This window comes from Pongo abelii, chromosome 23 (assembly GCF_028885655.2).
Source record: "Pongo abelii isolate AG06213 chromosome 23, NHGRI_mPonAbe1-v2.0_pri, whole genome shotgun sequence".
Classification (NCBI taxonomy): domain Eukaryota; kingdom Metazoa; phylum Chordata; class Mammalia; order Primates; family Hominidae; genus Pongo; species Pongo abelii.
This window is the reverse complement of record NC_085929.1, coordinates 25,315,343-25,337,643: the sequence shown is the minus strand read 5'-3', so window position 1 is coordinate 25,337,643 and position 22,301 is coordinate 25,315,343. Positions and strand designations below refer to the sequence as shown.

General features: G+C 54.9%; 1 protein-coding gene across 6 annotated transcripts; it reads left to right on the top strand.

The window, feature by feature from the left end:
- Positions 1-1,204: 1,204 nt before the first annotated feature.
- RAB36 (RAB36, member RAS oncogene family) lies at positions 1,205-20,160 on the top strand. Of its 6 annotated transcripts, XM_024239966.3 has the most exons (12): positions 1,205-1,446; positions 1,854-1,925; positions 2,500-2,580; positions 5,936-6,027; positions 8,315-8,380; positions 8,872-8,973; positions 11,852-11,916; positions 13,884-13,935; positions 14,794-14,875; positions 15,060-15,150; positions 16,746-16,865; positions 17,373-20,160. In XM_024239966.3, the coding sequence occupies exons 1-12, from the start codon at positions 1,261-1,263 to the stop codon at positions 17,435-17,437; spliced, it is 1,074 nt and encodes a 357-aa protein (XP_024095734.1). In that variant the 5' UTR covers positions 1,205-1,260; the 3' UTR covers positions 17,438-20,160. The 6 variants fall into 6 exon arrangements, with proteins under 6 accessions (XP_024095734.1, XP_054399572.1, XP_002830945.1 ...); XM_002830899.4 differs by lacking the exon at positions 1,854-1,925 and having other exon boundaries at positions 1,246-1,446; XM_054543594.2 differs by lacking the exon at positions 8,315-8,380 and having other exon boundaries at positions 1,246-1,446.
- Positions 20,161-22,301: the final 2,141 nt, after the last annotated feature.

Sequence of the window (22,301 nt, the reverse complement as noted above, 5' to 3'; positions counted from 1 at the left end):
AACAAAAAAAAGCTAAAGGAGGAGTTCAGGGTGATCTTTAGCTCCTGCCAAATCCCCAAATCCAAATTAGTAAGTGACCCCACAGCTTAATCTTCCCTTCTCCTAAATCCCATTGGCACACTCCCTTCCCCTAATTCTCTATTTACTTCTCTGCTTCCCGCAGTGGACTCCAATTTCCCTGAGGGTGGACACCATGTCCGTTCTGTTTCCTTGTCTCCCCAGTGCTAGGCATATACCAGGAAGCTTTCAGTACATGTAGGACAAATGAATGGTTAATGGACTTGAATCAAGCTTTACAGTATAAAAGCACTTTCACCATCTCAGGTGATCCATTGAAATAGATAGTTGCATTTATTTTATAGTTGAGTAAACTGAGGTGCGGAAGGTGGAACAACTCACCTAAGTTCACCCCCTAAGCCTCAACCTTAGCAATGAAACTCACTAAAAGACATTAAACAGAGCCAGGTGTGGTGGCCCTTGCCTGTAGTCCCAAGGACTGGGGAGGCTGAGGCGGGAGGATTCCTTGAGCCTCGGAGTTCGAGTCCAGCCTGGGCAACATAGCAAGACTCCATCTCTTTAAAAAAAAAAAAAAAAAAAAAAGACACCAAACATCAGCCTCCAGAACACTTAGCTTTGAATTGAAGATGACTGAGTTAGATCTGTGTACCAAGGCTTCCATATTGTGATGCAGAAAAGTTAAGGAGCTGAATTAAGTAGGTTCTCAAACTGAACCCCGGACTTCGAAGCTGGTTCCACGGTTTTATAAGGGCCACGAGGGGCCATCTAGCCCAAAACAGCTAACTTTCCAAACCGAAACTAGTTCAGAGGAAATCACTGACTCAGGTCAGCTTTTTATTAAGGAAATTAATTTTGTACCGTGAGCTCTAGAAGCCAGGCATATGATATTCAGACAGCACTGGATTCAGAACTGTGCAGACTAAGGTCAGTAGATGGTAGGCACGTCTATCTGTTGCAGCTGCAGGGTGCTTGACTACAATTAAACATCAATACTACATCAGGAGCTCTCATGCCATGACCGCCCCACCTCTCCCAGCCGAAGTGATCACCAGAACCTGCGCGAATCTCTCCACGGTCAGCCCCACCCAGAGCCCAGGCTCCGCCCCCGGGCCTCCATGACCCCGCCCACCGCCCTCCCATCCAGCACCGCCCTTGTTGTCATGGCGATCTCCGGCTCTCCAGGGTGTCCAGGAGTCTCTCTGCTGCCAGCCCCGCCCAGACTCCAGGCAGGTTCTCGTTGCTATGGTGATCGCCGGTGCAAGCTGGACGCTTGGACGCGCCGCTGCCAGTCCAACGCAGACCCCGCCCACGACGTCGACGATTCGCGTAGCCCGCAGGTCCCGCGTGGCTCTCGTTGCCATGGTGATCGCCGCCGCTGGCTCAGGCAGACCAGGCCGCGCGGAGCCCCAGCTTTCACAGTCATCGCTGGTGAGTCAGCTCGCCCACTCTGTCCGACCCTCCCGGTCACCCACCCCCGTGCTGGCACATCCCGAGGCCAGGGCCGCGAGGGCACAGCGTCCGCGCCCGCTTCCCGCCCCTATAACTTGAAAGCGGCCAGCGGCCCCAGGGCGTCCTCATTTCCGGAGCGCAAACTCTGGGCCAGGCCCGCGCTGGTTGTGGAGGAGAGCCAGGTCAGATGCGGGAAGACAACCGGACTCCGCCAGGGCCACCCCAGCCCAGCCTGGAGAGGAGCCCGGACAGAAAAAGGAGACAGAGGGGCTGTTGAGGAGGCTCGAGGAGTCAGAGGCCTGGTGAAGTGAGGGCTTTCAGAGAAAAGGCCTGGTTGGCTGAAAGTTAAGGCCCCCAGGCTCACCTAGAGCCTTCATCCTTTGCAGATTAGGAGCAGGAGACCCCTCCCCACTCTACTTCGACTGCCTGAGCTGTACCATGCCTCACAGCCCAGTAAGGTAAGCTCAGAGGGGAGCTCCTCCTTGGTACACACCTGTCAAGGGGAGACCCAGGTCTTCTGACTCCCAGGCAGGGTGGGGCAGGCCTGGTTCCCCCATACCATGCTGCCTGCTGTATGCAGATTGAGAGAAATGGCCTCTGCCTCATATTCCTGACAGAGAGGGAAGCCTGGATCTGGTTTTATTTATAATTCTTGAGACAAGGTCTTACCCAGGCTGGAGTGCAGCGGCACCTTCACGGTTCACTGCAGCCTTGACCTCCCAGGCTCAAGCATTCCTCCCACCTTCCTCCCAAGTAGCTGGGACTGCAGGCACAGGCCACCATGCCCTGCTAATTGTTTTTGTTTTTGTTTTTGTTTTTTTAGAGACTGAGGTCTCACTTTGTTGCCCAGACTGGTCTCAACCTCCTGGGCCCAAGTGATCCTCCCACCTTGGCCTCCCAAAGTGCTGGGATTACAGGCATGAGCCACTGCACCCAGCCTGGATCTGATGAAAAGTTAGGTGGAAACTCGTGGGTGAATCCCCAGGTATTTGCACAGCTCCTTAACTGTCTTTCTCCTGGTTGGGTCCACAGGACTCTGGAAGAATGAGGTCCTCCCTGACACCTTTGGGGCCCCCTGTGAGCCGCGACCGTGTCATCACCAGCTTCCCTAAGGTAGAGAGTCATTACGTCTGCAGTGCTCTCCTGGCACTGCAGCCACATCAGCTCTCCCCACTCTACACTAATGCCTAGAAGTAAAGCAGGTGAATCAAGGAGGTCTGTCCATTGTCAAATTTACCTTGAGGAGCTGGGAGACTGGCCATTGACTGCCCAAGGTGGGACAGCAAGTTAATGGTGACACTGGGCAGCAATGTGGCCTGGAGGTTATAAGGGCTAGGATTTTGCAGCCAGACAGTCCTCGATGTGAGTCCTTCATTCTGATTCTGTCATTAAGCTGTGTGGCTGTAGGCAAATTACTCAACCTCTCAGAGCCACTGTTACATGAAGGTAATTCCTCTCATATTGGGTGCCTGGCTCATGGTATGCAGGAGCTCCCCCGCAGTCATGGTTGCTGTTGTTCTCATTATCATCGTTGTTATCAAAACAGCATTCCAGTTCCATGACCCCAAATCCAGGGCTCTCTCCCCTTGCCATTCTGCCTGTGTGAGCTTGCAAACTCACAGCTCTCTTGTGTCTGTATTAAAATCCAATATTAATTGCAGCAGGGAATACAAATTGAGTACAACCTCCATAGGGGGCAGTGGACAATATTTACCAATATGGCAGATGACCCTGCCCTCTGAGATCCAGCCATTCCGCTTCTTTTTTTTTAGAGACAGGGTCTTGCTCTGTCACCCAGGCTGGAGTGCAATGGTACCATCATAATTCACTCCTCTAACTCCTGGGCTGAAGCAATCCTCCTGCCTCAGCCTCCTGAGTAGCTAGGACCACAGGCATGTGCTACCATGCCTGGCTAATTTTTAATTTTTTTTATAGAGACAAAGTCTTGCTATGTTGCCCAGGCTGGTCTTGAACCCCTGGCCTCAAGCAGTCCTCCCACCTGCGCCTCTCAAAGCACTGGGATTATAGGTGTGAGCCACCACAACTGGCCTTGCTATTCCATTTCTAGGAATTTACTTGGCAGATATTCTGGCATGGGTTTACAATGTGCATAAGGATAGGGGTTGGAGCAGTTTGTAAGAATAGAAGATAAGATACAACATAAACATCCTCGGAGAGGAGACTGGCTAAACAAGTAATGCTTCCTGGCACAGACATGAGGAAGAATGAGGCAACCTCTTCAGGAGCTGACATGCAATGAGAGCCAAAGTAAACCGTTAAGTAAAAATGCAAGGCATGGAACAGAGTGCAGTAGAGTGTGTGCAGCACACTCCCGTGTGTGAAAACAAGGAGAGGGAGAAATGTCTGTTTGTTTATATACGCCGAAAATATTTCTGGCAGGATATATAAGCCCCTACTCTCAGTGGTTGCCTCTGTGGCTTCGGACAGGTGCAGAGGGAGAGATCCTCTCCATGGAATGGCCTTTTGCATCTTGGATTCTGTGGCCAGGCTGGTGAGGAGGAGGTGACTCTAGATAGGTCCTGGGTATTTGGAGTATGTGGCCATTCCTCCTTCCCCCTTCTTTACCTTCCTCGCTAAGTTCCTTCTTCACACACCTACAGAGAAAGCCTTTGTGTCTCAGACCTGTGGACAATTCCCCATGGGTTTTCCAACTCGACAGAGGCTCAGGCAATTGTTCTCTGTGCAGAGCTTGACAGTGGTAACTAGGGATGACAGAGACTGGTCTTTCTTGAGTCAAAAGGAAGGAAGTGTGATTGGCACAAAACAGTCCAGGTATCATGAGATGAAGAACCCCATTGGCAGAGCAGACAGTGAGGATCAGAGTTAAGGAGGGTTGCCTGACATCACACAGCTGCGCCTGGTACCTCTGGGATTTGACCTGGCCATGTCTGGCTCCAGAGCACCCTACCCCAGGGAAGCAGCTTAGGGAATCCGTCCTGGTTTCACAGGTGGCATTCTCCCCTCCTGCCCATAATAGTCAGGAATCAAGGCCACTGCTGGTCAAGTTCATCCTGCACCCCAGGGCCCTGAGAAATTCAGTCAGGTTGGGCAGGGTCCTGAGACTGCTTGCCAGGCAAGTCCTTCCCTTTACGCCATGTGCCTCAGTTTCCCTGTCTCTGAAATCAGCTCACACTTCTTACCCTGCAGCCTTCATTATCACAGTCTTCCAGCCATCCTGTAATGACCATTGTGTCTGGGCCAGTCCCCAGCTTAAAAGCTGTGTCATGGAAGCTGACAGAAAGAAGCAGCCAGCTTGTTCATGGTAGCTGCTGCTCTTCTGCAGGAAAGTAGACTATCAGGCTAAGCTGCTCACCTGCATTATTCAGTTACTCCTCCAACAACCACATGAAAGGGTGCTATTATGAGCATCCCTGTTTAACATTTAAGGAAAGTGGAGCTACTTGCCCTTTGCCAGTCTCCTTTCACCATCCCTGCTGCCTCAATCACAGCTGGAGCTGAGAGGGCAGATGGGCCAGGCAGAGCCCGAATCCATGGCCAAGACACTGGGGCTGGGGGAGGGGAGCTGTGGATCCAAGCAGTGTTCAGAGGGACAGAGCAGGTGGCTGTGACTGTGCAGAAGTGGGGGGGCGGGGGGTGAGACCATTGCCATACACAGATCACACCAACAGCCTCAATAGTGTCCTTCTCCCCACATCCTTGCCACATTCTGTATTTAGCCTTGGCCGATCCAATGGCAAAAAATAATGGTCATCTTTAGTTTGTTTAATCTCATTTTCTTCTAATTACACACCAGATGAGGGTGGGTGGGGTACATGTAGTTTTTTCTGACCCTGAGGCCCATGCTCTTAAACCACTGCTGAGGTCTGCCTTCCAAGAAATGTGGACGACAGAAAGCGCCTTCTAGGACATTTTCCAGGCGCATGTATGCATGTTGTTAAAACAAAATGTCATCAGAGATTCATAGAAGGTATGGATTAGAGACAGGGTCTCACTCTCTCACTCAAGTTGGAGTGCAGTGGCATGATCATAGCTCACTGCAGTCTCTCTCTCTTGAGCTGAAGCGATCCTTCCACCTCAGCCTCCTCAGTATCTAGGACCACAGGCATGCACTAGTGCACCTGGCTAATTGGATCTTGGAGGAACTTGACACCAAAAGAGCTCCACTCGTTTCGCCCTGAGAGGGTTGAGGCCCAGAGCAGACAGAGGCCTGTCACATGCATGCAGCAAGGGGACTGCGGCCCCAGGTGAGACACAGATCTCCAAGTCCCTGCCTGGGCTTGCCCCTCCGGACTCACAAGGCCCCAGAGCCTCAAGGCTGAGGAAATAGAGGATACACATGACAGGTGGGTCAGGGAAAGCTAATGAGGCTGCCAGCTGTCAGGCCTAGGAAGGAAGGCTGGGAAGATCATCTCCCCTCACTGCTTGGCTATGGGGGCGGAGCCACAGCTTTGCAGGATGATGTGTCCATCTGTCTGTCTCTTTGCAGTGGTACACGCCGGAAGCCTGTTTGCAGCTCAGGGAGCACTTCCACGGGCAGGTCAGCGCTGCCTGCCAATGCAGGAACACGGGGACTGTCGGGTGAGCCTGCAGGGTGTGGGATGGGGGAGCAGGTGGCAGGAAGGCACGTGTGAAAGAATGAACAAATGAAACACACACATGAGGCTGGTGCAGCCCTGTGCGGGCCTGAAGATGACTGGGGTTTTCTTTTTTTTTTCTTCTTTTTTTTTCAAGACGGAGTCTCACTCTGTCACCCAGGCTGGAGTGCAGTGGCGCGATCTCGGCTCACTGCAAGCCCCGCCTCCCGGGTTCATGCCATTCTCCTGCCTCAGCCTCCCGAGTAGCTGGGACTACAGGCGCCCGCCACCACGCCCGGCTAATTTTTTGTATTTTTAGTAGAGATGGGGTTTCACCATGTTAGCCAGGATGGTCTCGATCTCCTGACCTCGTGATCAGCCCGCCTCAGCCTCCCAAAGTGCTGGGATTACAGACGTGAGCCACCGTGCCCGGCCAGATGACTGGGGTTTTCATCTGGCTTCAGTTAACACACCTGCCATATGGAACAACTTTCCCTCTTCTAAGTCATGCAGGTGATTTTTCAGCCTGAGGTCTTGACACAAGTTCATTTCCTCTGTCTGGAATGTCTTTCCTAATCCCCTCGCTTCCCCTTCCCCTTCCCCTTCCCCTTCAGGTCTCAGCGTAAGTGTCAAGTCCTCTGGGAGCCTTCTCTGACCCCCCACTACCCTTGCCCCTGGACTGGGGAGGGTACCCCTCCTGGGTGCTCTTGTGCCCCCAAGAACTTATCTCACAGAATTGCAGGCTGGATTCCTCACTAGACCTAGCCCAAGAGGGCCAGGGCTGTGTCTATCCTGTTCCTGCCACAGCAGCTCCTGCCTCCACCGGCACAGGGATTGTGAAATAGTCATTCCTTCTTTTAAGAAATAGGTACAAGGGCCTGCTTTTGCCCCTCTTCCTTAGGAGCTCATAGTCTGTTCAGGGAGTTGGCTGAGCAACCAGGGGTCACACAGGTACGATGAGGCTGCCGGAGAGCGCAGCTAGAGGTTCCCAGACTGCACGGAGCAGGTGAGGCAGAGCTGAGATCAGAACGGCCAAAGCAGCCATGCTGGTGGGATGAGAGTAATGGCATCTGCTGGGGAATGCTGGTGCCATATCAGGTGCTTCACACAGATGACCTCCCTGATCCCTTATGGCAGCACTGGAGGTGGGAAAACTGAGGATCAGAGGGTACCTGCAATACCTTTACTCATTCATAGGAGAAATGGAGTCAGAACGAAGGGCCCTCTGGGAGCAGGGTAGACACAATCCCTGCTCTCACGGACCTGGCGAGGTGACCTGCAGCCCAGGTCACCAGGTGACACAGTGGTGCCCTCTTGCTGTCTGCAGGCAGAGGAAGTGCCTGTCAGATATTTACCCAGGTTGGTTGCTGTGACCATTTGGCTCCTTGGGGATGAGCTGCAAAAACTCTTAAAGTGTTGTCAACAGTCCCAGGAAGCTGGGACAATGGCACCTGTAGTCCCAGTTACTCAGGAGGCTGAGGTGGGAGGATCACTCAAGCCCAGGAGTTTGAGACTACTAGCCTGGGCAACACAGCGAGACCCTGTCTCTAAAAAAACAATAAACAGTCCGAGAAACGCCTCTGCACAGAGTGTAGGACACCCAGAGGGTGAGGGTGGCGGCTGCTCTTGGGGAACAGTGACCCACAGAGAGCCCAAGAACCTCAGAGCCGATTTGCCTCAAGCCACAGCCCAGATGCATAGAGCCTGAGCCCTGTTCAGGGTGTGCCCCTTGGCCTGTCGGACCCTTACAGATACCTCTAAGTGAGCAGGGCACGGTGGTGTCATGGTCAGGGAGTGCCTGCTTGCAAGAGGCCGGAGCCCACATGGGCGCACAGCCCCGGGGGTGCGTAGGAGGGTGAGAGGCTGCCCATCCCTTGTGCCGGGGTCTCCCTGCACGTGGACCCTGTGTCTGCACCCTCAGCACAGCTCCCCGACAGCATAGACGTGCCCACGGCTGTTGGTTGGTTACCACAGCCACACCTTGGCCTCCTGCCTCTGCCCCGCCACCTGTGACTCGGCCTCTTGTTATGCCCATTCCTAATTCTTAGGATGGGGACTTTGGCCAAATATGGTGAGGGGTGCAGCTTTAGGGGCAGCAGAGTCCCCAGCCTCTGCCGTCTCCCCTCTGGGGCCTGTGAAGGGGGAGCACAGTGTCTCAGCAGGGTGGCCCGTCCTGTGTCCAGGAGTGAGGGTGTCTCACCAGCACAGAGCTCAGGGAAGGCAGGGGCTGTGAGTGTCTGAAGACACCCTGGAAGGCATGCCCGAGGGCAACACGGCCGTATTTCTCACAGGCTCAAACTCTCCAAGGTGGTGGTGGTTGGCGATCTCTACGTGGGGAAGACCAGCCTCATCCACAGGTACAAGGCTTCGTCTGCCCCTTTTGCCACCTCCCCCAGCACCAGGTTGTCATACCTTTGCCTGGGTGGCCCAGATAATATCAACATAGCAGAAACTGTGTGGCTTCCAGGAACTGCTGGGCCTCAGCCTGCTGGGAGCCAGATGAGAGGGGGTGCAAGAAATTGGGGAGATGGCAGGGCTGGGCAGACAGTGTGGCATCCCAGGAGCCTGGAGCTTGTCAGACTGTCCCCCTGGGGCCACAGGCTCTCCCCTCCACTGCCCTCCCTGCAAATGGCTGCTCAGTTTCGCTCAGTTTCTAACTCGCAGCTTGCCTGCGGAGCTCCTGCACATTGTCCTTGCTGGCTGCCCTGCCCACTCATGGCCTGCGTGGACCATCACTTCCTGATGGGAAGTGGACCTTACTTGCCTAAAGACTTTCAGTGTTAAAAGTGAAGCTTCCAGGCACATTTCTGTGAGTACACCCCTGTGACGACTTCCTCGTCCCCCACAGGTTTTGCAAGAATGTTTTTGATCGAGACTACAAGGCCACCATTGGGGTAGACTTTGAAATTGAGCGCTTTGAGATTGCTGGGATTCCCTATAGCCTCCAGATGTAAGTTGCTGGTTCCCCCATGGCTCGTGGGCACCTTTCTCAGGCGGCACCTGAGAAAGGATTTGGGGAGCTCCTTCACTGTGTCCATGTCAAGGAGGACTGGTCTAGACAAGCAGAGCCTGGGGGTGTTGTGTGACACTCAGCTTCCCGGCTCCCAGAGCCCCCACACGCTCTGTCAGTCCCAAAGTTGTCTCATTTTGGTCATTGGCTCTGGGGAAGGTGCTCACAGCCTGACCTGCCCACCTGCCCATGACCTCCCCAGTCCCCACCCTGCTCTTCTCGAGGCCCTGGCTCCAGTCTGTCCCTGACCTAGGCCTCCTGTGATCCCACTCACCAGGCCAGCAGGGTGGCCTCCCGCAGGTTGCTGCTGAGCTCTGAGCCTCTGTTCCCACCTGTAAAATGGGGTCAAATCCAGTCCCTGCGTGCCAGGCTTGGGCAAGGAGGGCTGAGATGGAGTCCACAGCACCCACATCCTTCCTCAGGTCTGAGGCACTCGTCTTCCTCCTCACACTGCAGCCTTCACTCCCTCTCCCCTGCCTCACTTTCCTTCCACTTCTGTGTGTTTTTTTTTTGAGACAGAGTCTTGCTCTGTCGCCCAGGCTGGAGTGCAGTGGCGCAATCTCGGCTCACTGCAACCTCCACTTCAAGCGATTCTCCTGCCTCAGCCTCCCAAGTAGGACAACAGGTGTGTGCCCCCACAACCAGCTAATTTATTTTTGTATTTTTAGTAGAGATGGGGTTTCACTGTGTTGGCCAGGCTGATCTCGAACTCCTGACCTCAAGTGATCCACCCGCTTCAGCCTCCCAAAGTGCTGGGATCACAGGTGTGAGCCACCGTACCCGGCCCACTTCTGTTTGTCTTCCTTGCTAGGCCCTGGGAATCTGACTCGCGATGGCCTCCCCTGGCCTCACCCCTTCCCTCTGCCTTCCCTCCGAGTGGCCCAGGGCTTACCCTCTCCCACCCCAGCTGGGCAGCTTCCCTCTGCCTTCCCTCCGAGTGGCCCAGGGCTTACCCTCTCCCACCCCAGCTGGGCAGCTTCCCTCTGCCCCCACACCTGGAGAATGCTGCAGGCCTGCCTGGGCTCGGGCCCTTACCTCTACTCTCCTGTGAGACCCTTCCGTGCTCCCCTACATGGCTGGCCCCGCCCCCTTCCTCTCCACTTGCCTGCTGGCATTCACCAAGCTCCTTCCTGGTGCCTGAGTTCATTCCTCAATCCTCCATGCCCTGCCTGGACTAAGCCTTCAGATCCTGTGGATGTCAGCTTCTAACTCTGTCAAGATAGTGCCCCCTTCTCTCAGGACTTCCACAACCCCAGCAAAGCCCTGGAGATGGAGGATAACAAATCTTGCCCAAGGGAGAGTACAGGCCAGTCAAGAGCAAAGGAGGCTGGGAGAACGCAGGGCTGCAGGACCGAGGGATCCAGAGAGCTGCGAAGAGCAAAGGGCTGGTGGGGGTAGCCCAGGTGGAGCCCAGAAAGACTGGCTGGGGGCTGGGCTCACCCGTGTGACCACAGGCCATATCTCATTAGAGCGCCCTGGACAAAACAGGGACACTGTCCTGGCTCAGCCTCTCATTGTCTTACATTGAGGCCTTTGCCAGCCTCCCTACGGGCTCATCTCTAGGCCACCACCACCAGCTCCTCCCCCAGAGTCTTCAGAAATGAAAGAAAATATGAATGAATTAATGAAAGAATGAAGCCCAAACCTTCTGTGTCATACTGGATCACTTGAAAAAAATTCAGACCATGACCGGGAGTGGTGGCTCACACCTATAATCCTAGCACTTTGGGAGGCCAAGGCGGGTGGATCACCTGAGGTCAGGAGTTTGAGACCAGCCTGACCAACATGGAGAAACCCCATCTCTACTAAAAATACAAAATTAGCCAGGCACAGTGGTGCATGCCTGTAATCCAAGCTACTTGGGAGGCTGAGGCAAGAGAATCGCTTGAACCTGGGAGGCAGAGGTTGCAGTGAGCCGAGATCATGCCGTTGCACTCTAGCCTGGGCAATAAGAGCGAAACTCCGCCTCAAAAAAAAAGAAAAAAGAAAAAAATCAGACCATAGATGTCTCTTTTATGACTTGTCTACTTTGCAGTTTACTGAGAAAAGTTCAATTTTGATCAGTTGACCTCAAAAAGCGATGGATTGGGGAACAGTTTTCTGACTCAGCCCTGCATAATGACTACCTGCCTTGTTCTAAACCAGGGCGGGTAGATCTCAGTAGGTGCTCTTTCTCCTCTTCTAGACTGTGCCCATGGCAGACATCATTAATCGATTGTTGTACTCTTTTCCATGGAGCCAGGGCTTAGCTTCTAATTTCTTCTCACTACTGTGCTCCAGAGAGCTGGAGCTAACTGCTGAGACCCACCTGTTGCTCCCGTGTTAGGTATCCCCAACCCCTACTTTGGGACCTGCAGTGTGGAAGGTGAAGCAATGACCCAGTCACACCCATCACCCAACCAAGTGGCAGAGCCACTGCTGGAGGCCCAGCCTGGAGCCCCAGTGCCATTCACAGAGCCTTCTCTACAAGTGGACTGCTACATCTTCAGAGCGAGTCATGTCTTGGGCCGTATGTTCCGTTTTAATGTCTCAGTCAGAAGGGAGTGAGCTGTAACTTCATCCATCCAGGCAGCAGAACAACTAATGCCACACACCCCCCTCCACTAGGAATGAGAGAAGTCCACGGGGGGCACCTTAGGAAGGGATCATAAGGAGCTGGGGGTAGGGACAGCTAGCTCACAACAGGCACTTCCTGAAGCCCATGCAGCTGGCACAGGCCCTTAGGGTCTCCCACCCATGGTCCCGTAGCCTGTTGGCTCAAGACACTGTGATTGTGTAGCCTGACACCATTTCCTTTTCTTTCTCACCCACCTCACAGCTGGGACACAGCTGGGCAGGAGAAGTTCAAGTGCATCGCATCTGCCTACTACCGGGGCGCCCAGGGTGAGCAACATGCCACGTCGGGGCTCTCAACTGCGTGCAGCAGCAGAGTCCCTGCTGGGCTCCACAGTGGGAATCCCGAGTTCTCTGCACAGGCACCAGTTTTTTGTCCTCCAAGACCCACTGAGAAAACACCAGGCCACTGCTTGGGAACAGGGAAGCTGCCTTCATCCCCAGGCCCTGGCTGACTTTGGTGATCACACCCTTTAAGGGCCCTGTGGTAGTGGGTGCTGGCTTTAAGTCTCAGCCCCAGTTTCAGCTCATAAAGATGCTCAGAGATGAAAGTGCTTTTCCAGAGGCTCAAAGAAGGGCAGCACTGGACTCCAGGGGGAGGTGGGAGGAGGCTTGTCCTGTCTTAGCAGAGGGGGCTGGGCCAGGGAGTAGGAGTGAAAGGGGGACCACGGGAGGACTGGGAGGTCCCAGGTGGGGGCCAGCAGGGCCGGGTGCCCACCACTTCCATGGCCAAGGGCAGCCAGGTGGTGCTGGGCAGGGCTCACCGTCAGCAGGGGGCGGCAGCATAAGCTCCTGATGCCTACCCCACCTTCCCAGGGAGAAGACAGAAATGGATTTCAGTGGGAGATGTGAGAGAACCTCAAAAGTATCCAAAACCAGACTCAAATTATAAGGCACCGTTATGTCTACTCGGTAGTGGTGAAAAAGTTACAACATTTTCTTTTAGACTTAAAATAAGCAAAAATAGGAAACAAACCACGCAGCCCTCAGCCATGGGTTGGAGCTCCAGCCCTTCCCTGGCCGCATGGCCTCCTGCACCCTTCGCCTCTTCGGGCCTCTCCTCGAGAGGATGCTTCTCGCCTGGGAATAAGAGGTGCGAGGCCCCTGGCCCACCTCTATACATGGCAGCCTGGCTGCCGTCATCCCTATCCTCAGTTTCCCCCTTCCTTTCTCTTCCCATCTGCCTTGGGAGGGGTGCGGGTCTCCCTGTAGCCTTCAGCCAAAGTGCAGAGGAAGCTCCTGTCTGGCCCTGGTCACACCCCTGGGGGCAGTAGAGAGCATTTGCCTGGAATGTCCTCCACATGGGGCTCCCCTCAGGACCCCAACAGGACCGGGGTATGGCCAGTGATGAGAGGAGCTGAGGGCTCGGGCTGCATCCCCTGGTTTCCTGCCCACCTGGCTCCCCGGAAGCTGTTTCACTGAAGTGGGTTGTTGCTAACCACCACTGCTGCTGTTGGTTGAAAGTTGGCCCTGGACTGACAGTTTTTTAGGGTTTTTTTTTTGTTTTGTTTTGTTTTGAGCTGGAGTCTCACTTTGTAGCCCAGGCTGGAGTGCAGTGGCGCAATCTCGGCTCACTGCAAGCTCCACCTCCCGTGTTCACGCCATTCTCCTGCCTCAGCCTCCTGAGTAGCTGGGACTACAGGTGCCCGCCACCACGCCCGGCTAATTTTTATTTGTTTTGTATTTTTAGTAGAGATGGGGTTTCACTGTGTTAGCCAGGATGGTCTTGATCTCCTGACTTTGTGATCCACCCGCCTCAGCCTCCCAAAGTGCTGGGATTACAGGCGTGAGCCACAGCGCCCGGCCGACTAACAGCTTTTTAAAACAGCTGCTCTTGTTTAATCCTCACAGCAACCCTGAGAGCTACAGGTCTCGTCCTCACCGTTTTACAGGTGGGAAAACTGAGGCTCTCAGCAGTTAAGGCCCTCACCTGAGCTCCCTTAGCCGTAAGTGGCAGAGGGTGTCTGACGCTAAAGCCCATGCGCTCGCTCCACATCCACCTCGTCCTGCCTCCCTGGATCCCACACTGAGGCTGGGCTGCTGGATGCAGGCTGGAGGGTCCCGGTGGGGGACAGCCATGGGGTGTTTCCTCCTCAGCCTTCATTGTAGGAGGTTCTGGTGCTGAGTTTCTTGGGGGGCTGCCCTGGCAGTTCCTTGGGAGCTGGGCACTTCCTGGGTAGCCCCCTTGCTCGCCTTGCCTGGCACTGATTGGCTGTTGGCTTTTTCCGGGTGTCCAGTGATCATCACGGCCTTTGACCTCACTGACGTGCAGACCCTGGAGCATACCAGGTAAGTCTGGGCTCTGTGGCCCCTGCAGTCTCCCTGGGCTCAGGAAGCTGCCTGGAAGGGCTCCCAGACCCCGGCCAGTGGACCCTGACCCCATGGTGGGTGTGAGTGACCGGGGCCCCTTGTCAGAACCAGCTGCCCATGGACTACTTACTGTCCAGCTGCCTTTATCCCTGGAGATTTGTCTCCATTTATTCTGGAGGAGCCAGCACATGAGTGTGAGCCCAGCACAGCCACCCCCAGGCACGTGCTCAGAGGGGCCCCAGCCTGCTTTAATACACTGCCTTTGCCATGTTGCAAGTCCTGATACTTTTTGAATGAGGTGCCCCACATGTTCAGTTCACTCTGGACCGTGAAAACTCTATAGCCAGTCTTTGAAGGGACATGAATTTGGCACTTGGAGTCTTGAGAAGAGAGAATTGGCAACGTGTCCCATTCAAGAGGCTATCCTACTTCTGCTGGGAATTGGCCAGCTACTAGAGCAAAGCCCTCTCGCCTTACCTTGGTCTGGGGCATTCACACCCAGCATCTTCCAAACCCCGTGAGGGAGGCGGGGGTGATGGTTCTAGTTGATAAACGTGCAGGGCTCACGCAAGGTCTCACCGGGATAGGCCAGAGGTGGGGCCAGGAGGGGTCTTCACCACCTCTAGCCAGTGCTCTGGTATTCCCACCCCTTTGGATCCAGCCAACGCCCTTCCAGCTGGAGGTGCAGCATCCTGCTCAGCCAGTGTGGGCCAGGAAGCCCTCCTTGTCCCTCCCAGCCCAGCACCCCAGCCCTGGGAGGTCCCAAGTGTGCCCTCTGCCCACTGTTTGGGGTGGGAGGATGGGTGAATCTCTCAGCCTCTCTCCCTTGCACTCCAGGCAGTGGTTGGAGGATGCTCTGAGGGAGAACGAGGCAGGCTCCTGCTTCATCTTCCTCGTGGGAACCAAGAAGGACCTTCTGGTGAGCAGAGTGGCACTGGAGGTCTGGGTGGCCCTTGGGAAAATGCCTCCCCTTACAGCCCTCATTGGAGGAGCTGTGGGGAGGGAGGGAGGAAGCACAGTGGGAAGCAGGCAGCTGCCTATTCCCCTGGGCCTCCCTGCAGGAGAGCCCGGGACGCTGGGTCAACAAGGGCCATTTCTCCCAGTCAGGGGCCGCGTGTGAGCAGGCTGAAGCAGATGCTGTGCACCTGGCCAAGGAGATGCAGGCCGAGTACTGGTCGGTGTCGGCCAAGACCGGTGAGTGGGCCAGGGCTGTCGCCATGGTGGGGCAGAGCCCTGCTCTCAGGCCAGTCCCGTGGGGCCTGCCATGCAGCGTTTCCCTCTGCAGCCAGCCGTCTGTTCCCTCTGTGGCCCTGGTGCACACTGGCTTCACAGCCCTGCCGTGCTGGTGCCTGGCAGCACCTTTCACTGCCTAAGAGGAGCTGCATCATCTCTAGAAGGAGGCTGGGAGGCCTGCCCCATGGATGGGGGAATAGTGACCCCAACCCTGTGTCATGACGTGCTGGCCTATTCTCCAAGGCAACCCCATAACTACTCATGAGGCAGGTTCCATTTTATTCCTGTGAAGTAACTTCCAGGGCCACAAGGTGGCAGGGCCAAGATCCAAACACACCCTCACCTGTAACCACTGCACTATCCTGCCTCCGGCCCTGAAATGCCAGGCATATGACATCACCGGGCATAGAGAAGGGCCCAGTGACAGGGGCTCCCACCCCTTCCTAGTATCACTGTGGCACACAGACCCCAGCTCTCACTGAACTCACTCCCCACCGGGTCTACCCCTGGCCATACTGGGACCCCAGCCCAAGGCAAGATGCCCAGCATCTTTGAGCCTCCATCTCATCTGGGAAGCAGGTGATGCCATCCATCTCCCTTTTTTGTGAAAAAACGTTTTAAATTACAAAAGCCATGTGTATTTACTGAGGAAAACAGAAAATCCAAAGACACAAAGAGCAGATGGAAAACACAGGTTGTTGGGAGAAGAAATGAAGGCATACACAGGGCCTGGCACATAATAGGCCCTCAAGGCTCTGGGGACTCAGGAATTGGGCCCAGTAGTCTTTACCCTGTGTAAGAGGGGACAGCAGATATCTAGTCGGAGACTGGGTGAGCACTGAGGGTTGGCGTCACAAGTAGAAGTGCCACTTCCAGCCCAGCGCAAACAACTGGCAGTGCCTTCCACTGCTCCTTCCCAACAGTGAGAACTGCTCTGTGAGAATCCTTCCTCCTTTATCAGAGTAACAGTGAGTTCACCGACAGCTCGCTATGGACCAAGCAGGACTGCCCTATGCGGTTGTGCAGGTTGCTGGCTGCACAAGGGCAGTGTGCGTGTTAAGGGCTGGAAACCGGCCTGCTTTCTGATGGGCAGCCACCTCTACCTGGAGGAGGATGCATAAAGGCTCCATGTGGGGGGTGACAGCAAATCAATCCTCACAGCCCCACCAGACAGGTACGGAAAGTGACAGGAGGGCAGGCACACATCTGTCCTGAGTTGCACATCTTCCAACACTTGGGCCATAGTAGCATCTGATTGGAAGAGGAGATGCTCAGAAGCAAAGGCTCAGAAGTTTGAGGGAGTGGCCCAAGCAGGCAGTGGGAGTGGGGAGGCTGGAGCCAGGTGGGAGGCCAGGCTGGTGGACCCTGCCCCTGGCACTGTGCTGCCTGCGTGAGTAGGGGGGGCTGTGCCCTCCTGGGGTCACTGTTACTGTCAGGGTGCTCTAGAAAGGGCTACGTGCCAACCTGAGGGTGGGCTGGCCTGGCTTTCACACCCAGATGCATTAAGGGGCAAGGAGAAACACTGATGGGGTCCCGGCTGTCTTGTGGGCCCACAGGCGAGAATGTGAAGGCGTTCTTCAGCCGCGTAGCTGCCCTGGCATTTGAGCAGTCGGTGCTGCAGGACCTGGAGAGGCGGAGCAGTGTCCGGCTCCAGGTCGGCGACGGAGACCTAATCCGTGAGTATAGGTGTGGCTGGGTTGGGCTGGGGAGCAGGCTGGAGGCCCAAAATCCACATGCGCCATCCTCTTGTCACCCGAGACCTTGCCATTTCCTGAACTTGTGGCCCTCTCCTGTCCTTTGACCCTCCTCTCGGGGCGTCACTGCAGCCTCAGGCCTGTAGCCCCCCTGATTCCACCTGCCAGGTCAGACACCCTCCCTAGCCCTCCCTGTTCTCCTGACACATGGACCTCATGGGGATCTATGAGGTCCTCATAGCCCAGGTTGGGCGTCCCAGGCTCTGCAGATGTGTCCTGGCCCCGGCTCTCCCAGTCTGCACCTTTGCCCACTCTGTTCCAGTGCCTGGAATGCCCTCAGCCTCTTGGCTTATGTCAGGTCATTCAGGCCTTGAACAGCAGGCCCAGGAGCTTCAGCTCACAGCTCTGACTGTCAGGGCTGGCATCCCCTGCCCAGTGTCAGCTACAGGATTCTTGGTTCATGCTAAATTACTTCTCCCCTCCTTACAGAAATGGAAGGGAGTCCGCCTGAGACCCAGGAGAGCAAGAGGCCTTCCAGCCTGGGCTGCTGCTAGCTGGGGCCTGCATGGAAGGCCTCCGCTCCCTGCACACACACAGACAGGAACTTCCGTGACTGTGGTGCAGAGACTGGAGCCCAAGCTCTGCAGCTTCTCGCCCTCAAGCTGTAGGCCCGTGTTCCAGTCCCTCCACCCACCCACCGGGCTCAGCTCCAGGGCACAGTCACTTCTCCGTTGCAGGTTGGGCGCTAGAAAAAGCCCCCACTGGCTGCCTGGGAGCCCCACACCACCGGGCCAGTGCAGGCACCGTGGTGATCCCCTGAAAGGCCAGTCCATTTGCAGGGTCATCAGAAGTCACCTTTGGCCTCAAGAGGCCTCAGAACTGCAAACTCCTGCGCCGGTCTATACCACTTGGCCATGGCCCACATTAGCAGTCAACCCTGCACTCTTTCCCAGCGATCTTGGATGTGTCCCCAGGATCCGTCAAAGTGTTCCAGGCAACCTGGACTTGTCAAAGTCAGCACCCGAGGGAGAGGCCACCTGCCATTCCCCCTGGGAGTTTTCTGCTGTCAGCAGGACTTATGGTTCTGGGTCTCAGAGCTTCAGGCCTCACTGTCCTTCTGCCCCGGATGCTCAAGGTTCCTGGGCAGACCAGCACCTCTGGAGGACAATGGACAAAAGGTCTCTTAGACCTGTTCTGACTGAAGGGTTGTCTCTGGCACCTCTGAGATCCCTAGGTCTTGCCCTCCTGGTCTGTAGGCCAGGATGTGCAGAACAACCACTCAGGCCTTTCTGGCCCACCTGGACAGTGCATTTACCTGTGTGCTGTGGGAGGCAGGCTGCACAGCTGCCCTACGGTAACTCACTCTGCAGCCCTTGAACGTGGCACTGCCCTCCTCTGGCACTCATGCTGGGCCTGTGCCCACTGCTGCCTCTCCATCCCTCTCTCATTGGCCTACACATCTCTTAGGACCTTTGTAATGGTGTCCATGCACCTTTGGAGGACTTCAGAGGCCCTGCCAAGTCTAGCATGTTCCCATCTCCTACACCACCTCCTGCACATGCAGAGCAGGCAGAAATACCCCACACATTCCCCAGCCTCTCTGCCCAGTATGCTCATCCACAGGGTCTTCTCACTGCTATGAACCAGCCCCACAGCCCCAGGCTCCTGTCACCTGGCTGTGCCCACTCATCCCACCCATCTCGTGCTGTTGTTTCCCGTAGATGGTGAGCACCTTGCAGGCAGCCTTCTGATCAGTGCTGTTCTCCTAGGGCCTGGAACACTGCAGCTGCCCTGTAAATGTTCTGCTCAGTGATTGCCAAATACCAGTTAGGGAAGAACACTGGCATCTTTTTCTATTCATTCCCCCTTCAACATATTTTTTGTACTTTTTTATATAAATGACTTTTTTTTTTTTTTTTTTTTTTTTGAGATGGAGTTTCACCCTTGTTGCCCAGGCTGGAGTGCAATGGCATCATCTCGGCTCACTGCAACCTCTGCCTCCCAGGTTGAAGTGATTCTCCTGCCTCAGCCTCCCAAGTAGCTGGGATTACAGGCATGTACCACCATGCCTGGCTAATTTTGTATTTTTAGTAGAGATGGGGTTTCTCCATGTTGGTCAGGCTGCTCTCAGACTCCTGATCTCAGGTGATCCGCCCACCTCGGCCTCCCAAAGTGCTGGGATTACAAGGGTGAGCCACTGCACCCAGCCGTAAATGATTTTATTCATTTTTCTGTTTTCTTTTGGGCGGTGGGATGGAGTCTCTGTCGCCCAGGCTGGAGTGCAATGGCATGATCTTGGCTCACTGCAAGCTTCCCCTTCCGGGTTCATGCCATTCTCCTGCCTCAGCCTCCCGAGTAGCTGGGACTACAGGCACGTGCGACCACGCCAGACTAATTTTTTATATTTTTAGTAGAGACAGGTTTCACCATGTTAGCCAGGATGGTCTCGATGATCTGACCTCATGATCTGCCCGCCTCGGCCTCCCAAAGTGCTGGGATTACAAGCCTGAGCCACCACATCCGGCCTCCATAAATGACTTTTAAAGGGGTTGCCTGTTTAGTGTGAACAAAGACAGTACAAAGCATATAAAATACAAGGTGGAAGCCCCCCCCAACATTGGCTGCACCCCTGAAGTAAGCTCTGCTAACAGTTGGGACTATTTCTTCTGGACTCTGCGCCTTTGCCTGCACAGCCAGTGTTGATGGCTTGTTTGTTGTTTTCACCAGAGTGAGCTCCTGGACATACTGCCTGGCAGCCTGCCTTCCTAGGGAGCTGGCGCCGAGCCCTCTCCCTGATGGCACATGAGGAGCCTCCTTCCTGTAGCAGTGCCCAGTTTTCCCTTCATGTGGATGGACTGTAGTTCATTTTACCCTCTCCATCCGCGGGCCATCCGGCTTGTGTCCAGCTTTTAGCTCTTACTGATTTTGCTGCAGTGGCCATTCTTGTAGTTACAGCTTTGCGTACTCAGGAAGGCCCTTCTCCGGACTGTGGCCCCCAGCCTGGTCCACTAAGTGCAGCCTGTGGTCGGGCAGACAGCATTGGAGTCCATTAGGAAGACCAGGTTTGCTGGGCATAAGCTTCACAGGATGGGAGAACCTGGCCATGGTGGACTATCGTTCTCCACAGCTCCCTTCCCTTGCCCCTTTGGGCCTCCAGGATGTGTTTGCGGGGGTGGGTGTGGTGTCCAGCTGTTACCAGCTTCTGAGCTAGAGCTGCACTGCCTCACGTACACCCCTACCTCTGTAAATGGTCCTTGATTAAATCCTCCTCATACTACCTCCTGCAATGTGCCAGCTGATTCCCACACACCCTGACTGACACAGTTGTGGCCTCTCGAACTTTGATATTTGGCCTGGGAGGACAGAAGACTAAGGTCACCAGGGAAGCACAAGGGGCTCAGTTGTCCCCCAACCCCAAGTTGATGCAGCATCTTCTTGGTCAGAATCGCTTCAGCGTGGTTTGTGCACCCTCACTTTGATGATTTAATGAAGACATTTCCTTCATTCCCAGCATCGGGCAGTAAGTTTCCTGGGCAGAGGCACTTTCTGTTGGTCTGGTCCTGCGGGCCCAAGCAAGCAGCCCCCTGCAGCCAAGGCACAGCAATGACCACAGTGACCGCATCCAAGTGCTGCCGAAACGGCTTTTTCCTCTTCCCTGTTTCCCTGGACCCTTTCCTGCTCTCTGTCTGGTTGTGTGTCCTTCCATTCATCTGTCTCTTCTGCTGGAGACATGTACCTGAAGCAGGTCCTCTCCTGTCACTTCCTGGCTCCCCAGGGCTAGGTCCCAGGGTGCTCTCGCTCTAGCATTCGAGGCGTCTCACCACCCAGCCCACCCCACCCCCCCAGGCCCCTGTGCTCCAGTTTCATCCCTGGTCACAATGCAGTCTTTGCAGATGCCAGGCCCCTCTTCTGTGCCCAGCAGCTGGGACACCCCCACTCCCAGAGAGGCCTTTGTGGACACCCCCACAGCTCTTACAGCACTTGATACCTTGAGTGTGATTGGTCACATCTGGGCTTTCTACTCCACCCATCTGTGGAAACCCAAGGGCCAGGACAGTGACCTCATCACCTCTACTGTCTCCCCTAGCACCTCTGGGAGGAAGGGCCCACAGTAGGTGCTCACTAGATGTGTAAAGAAGGCAGGGAAGCAAGAAGGTTGCTCAAACAAGACCATGTTCCCAGCAGACAGACTGCACTCTGACCCAAGATGCCACCACACAAACCTTAGACCTGCCTGGGGAACAATCCTGTGCTTGGCTTTCCTTGGTGGCCAGGGACAGTTGTGCCTCATCCCTCACTTGCAAACCCCAGTCCTGTCTGACCCAGAGACCCTTACAGGGCATCAGCCAGTGAAGGCGGTTTGGGGCTGGAGGATATGTTCTGATCTTGGGAAGAGCTTAATAGGAGCCAGCCACAGAAAGTTTCAGGGCAGAACTGAACAGGTCTCGGGAAGGACACTTTATGCCAGCTAGAGAGGCTCTGGGCACAGGAAAGAATTGGACTTGGGGCAGAAAAACGTTTGCGCTATTTAGTACTATGTAACAAATCACTCCAAAACTTCATTGCTTAAAGCAACAAGCATGTATTATTTCTCATGATTCTATGATTTGACCAGCTATTCTGCTCCCTGCTTGGTGGCTGGGCCACTAGGATGACTCTCCCAGAGTCCAAAATGGCCTCCCTCATATGAGTGGCAGGTGGTGTGGCTCAGCCTGAATGCTTGGCAGGGCCTTGCCACATGGCAGCTTGGGCTTCCTCACAGTGTGGTGGCTGGTTTCTAAGAAGGACTGTTTCCAGGCCGGGCACAGTGGCTCACACCTGTAATCCCAGCACTTTGGGAGGCCAAGGCAGGCAGATCACGAGGTCAGGAGATAGATACCATCCTGGCTAACATGGTGAAACCCTGTCTCTACTAAAAATACAAAAAAATTAGCCAGGCATGGTGGCACGCACCTGTAGTCCCAGCTGCTTGGGAGGCTGAGGCAGGAGAATCACTTGAACCTGGGAGGCGGAGGTTGCAGTGAGCCGAGATCACGCCACTACATTCCAGCCTGGGTGACAGAGTGAGACTCTGTCTTTAAAAAAAAAACGGAGTGTCTCCAGAGACAAGCCCCAATGTGTAAGTGCTTATCAGGCCTCTGTTTGCATCACACTTGCTATATTTGGCCAAAATGGGGCATTTTGGCCAAATGTCCAAAGCCCAGAGTCAGTGTGGGAGGGGACTTCATAAGGGTGTGAAGAACTGGAGGTCTGACGATGCATTGGGGGCCAATATGGGGGGGCGGTGCAATATAGGGAACTAAGGGAGAGAGTGAGAAGATGAAGGGCTGTGTCCCAATGTCTGCTCCTTTTTTGTCCTGAGGCAAGGCAAGGGCTTTCTCCCTATGCAACAGCTCCTTACCCTGACCTTTGCCAATG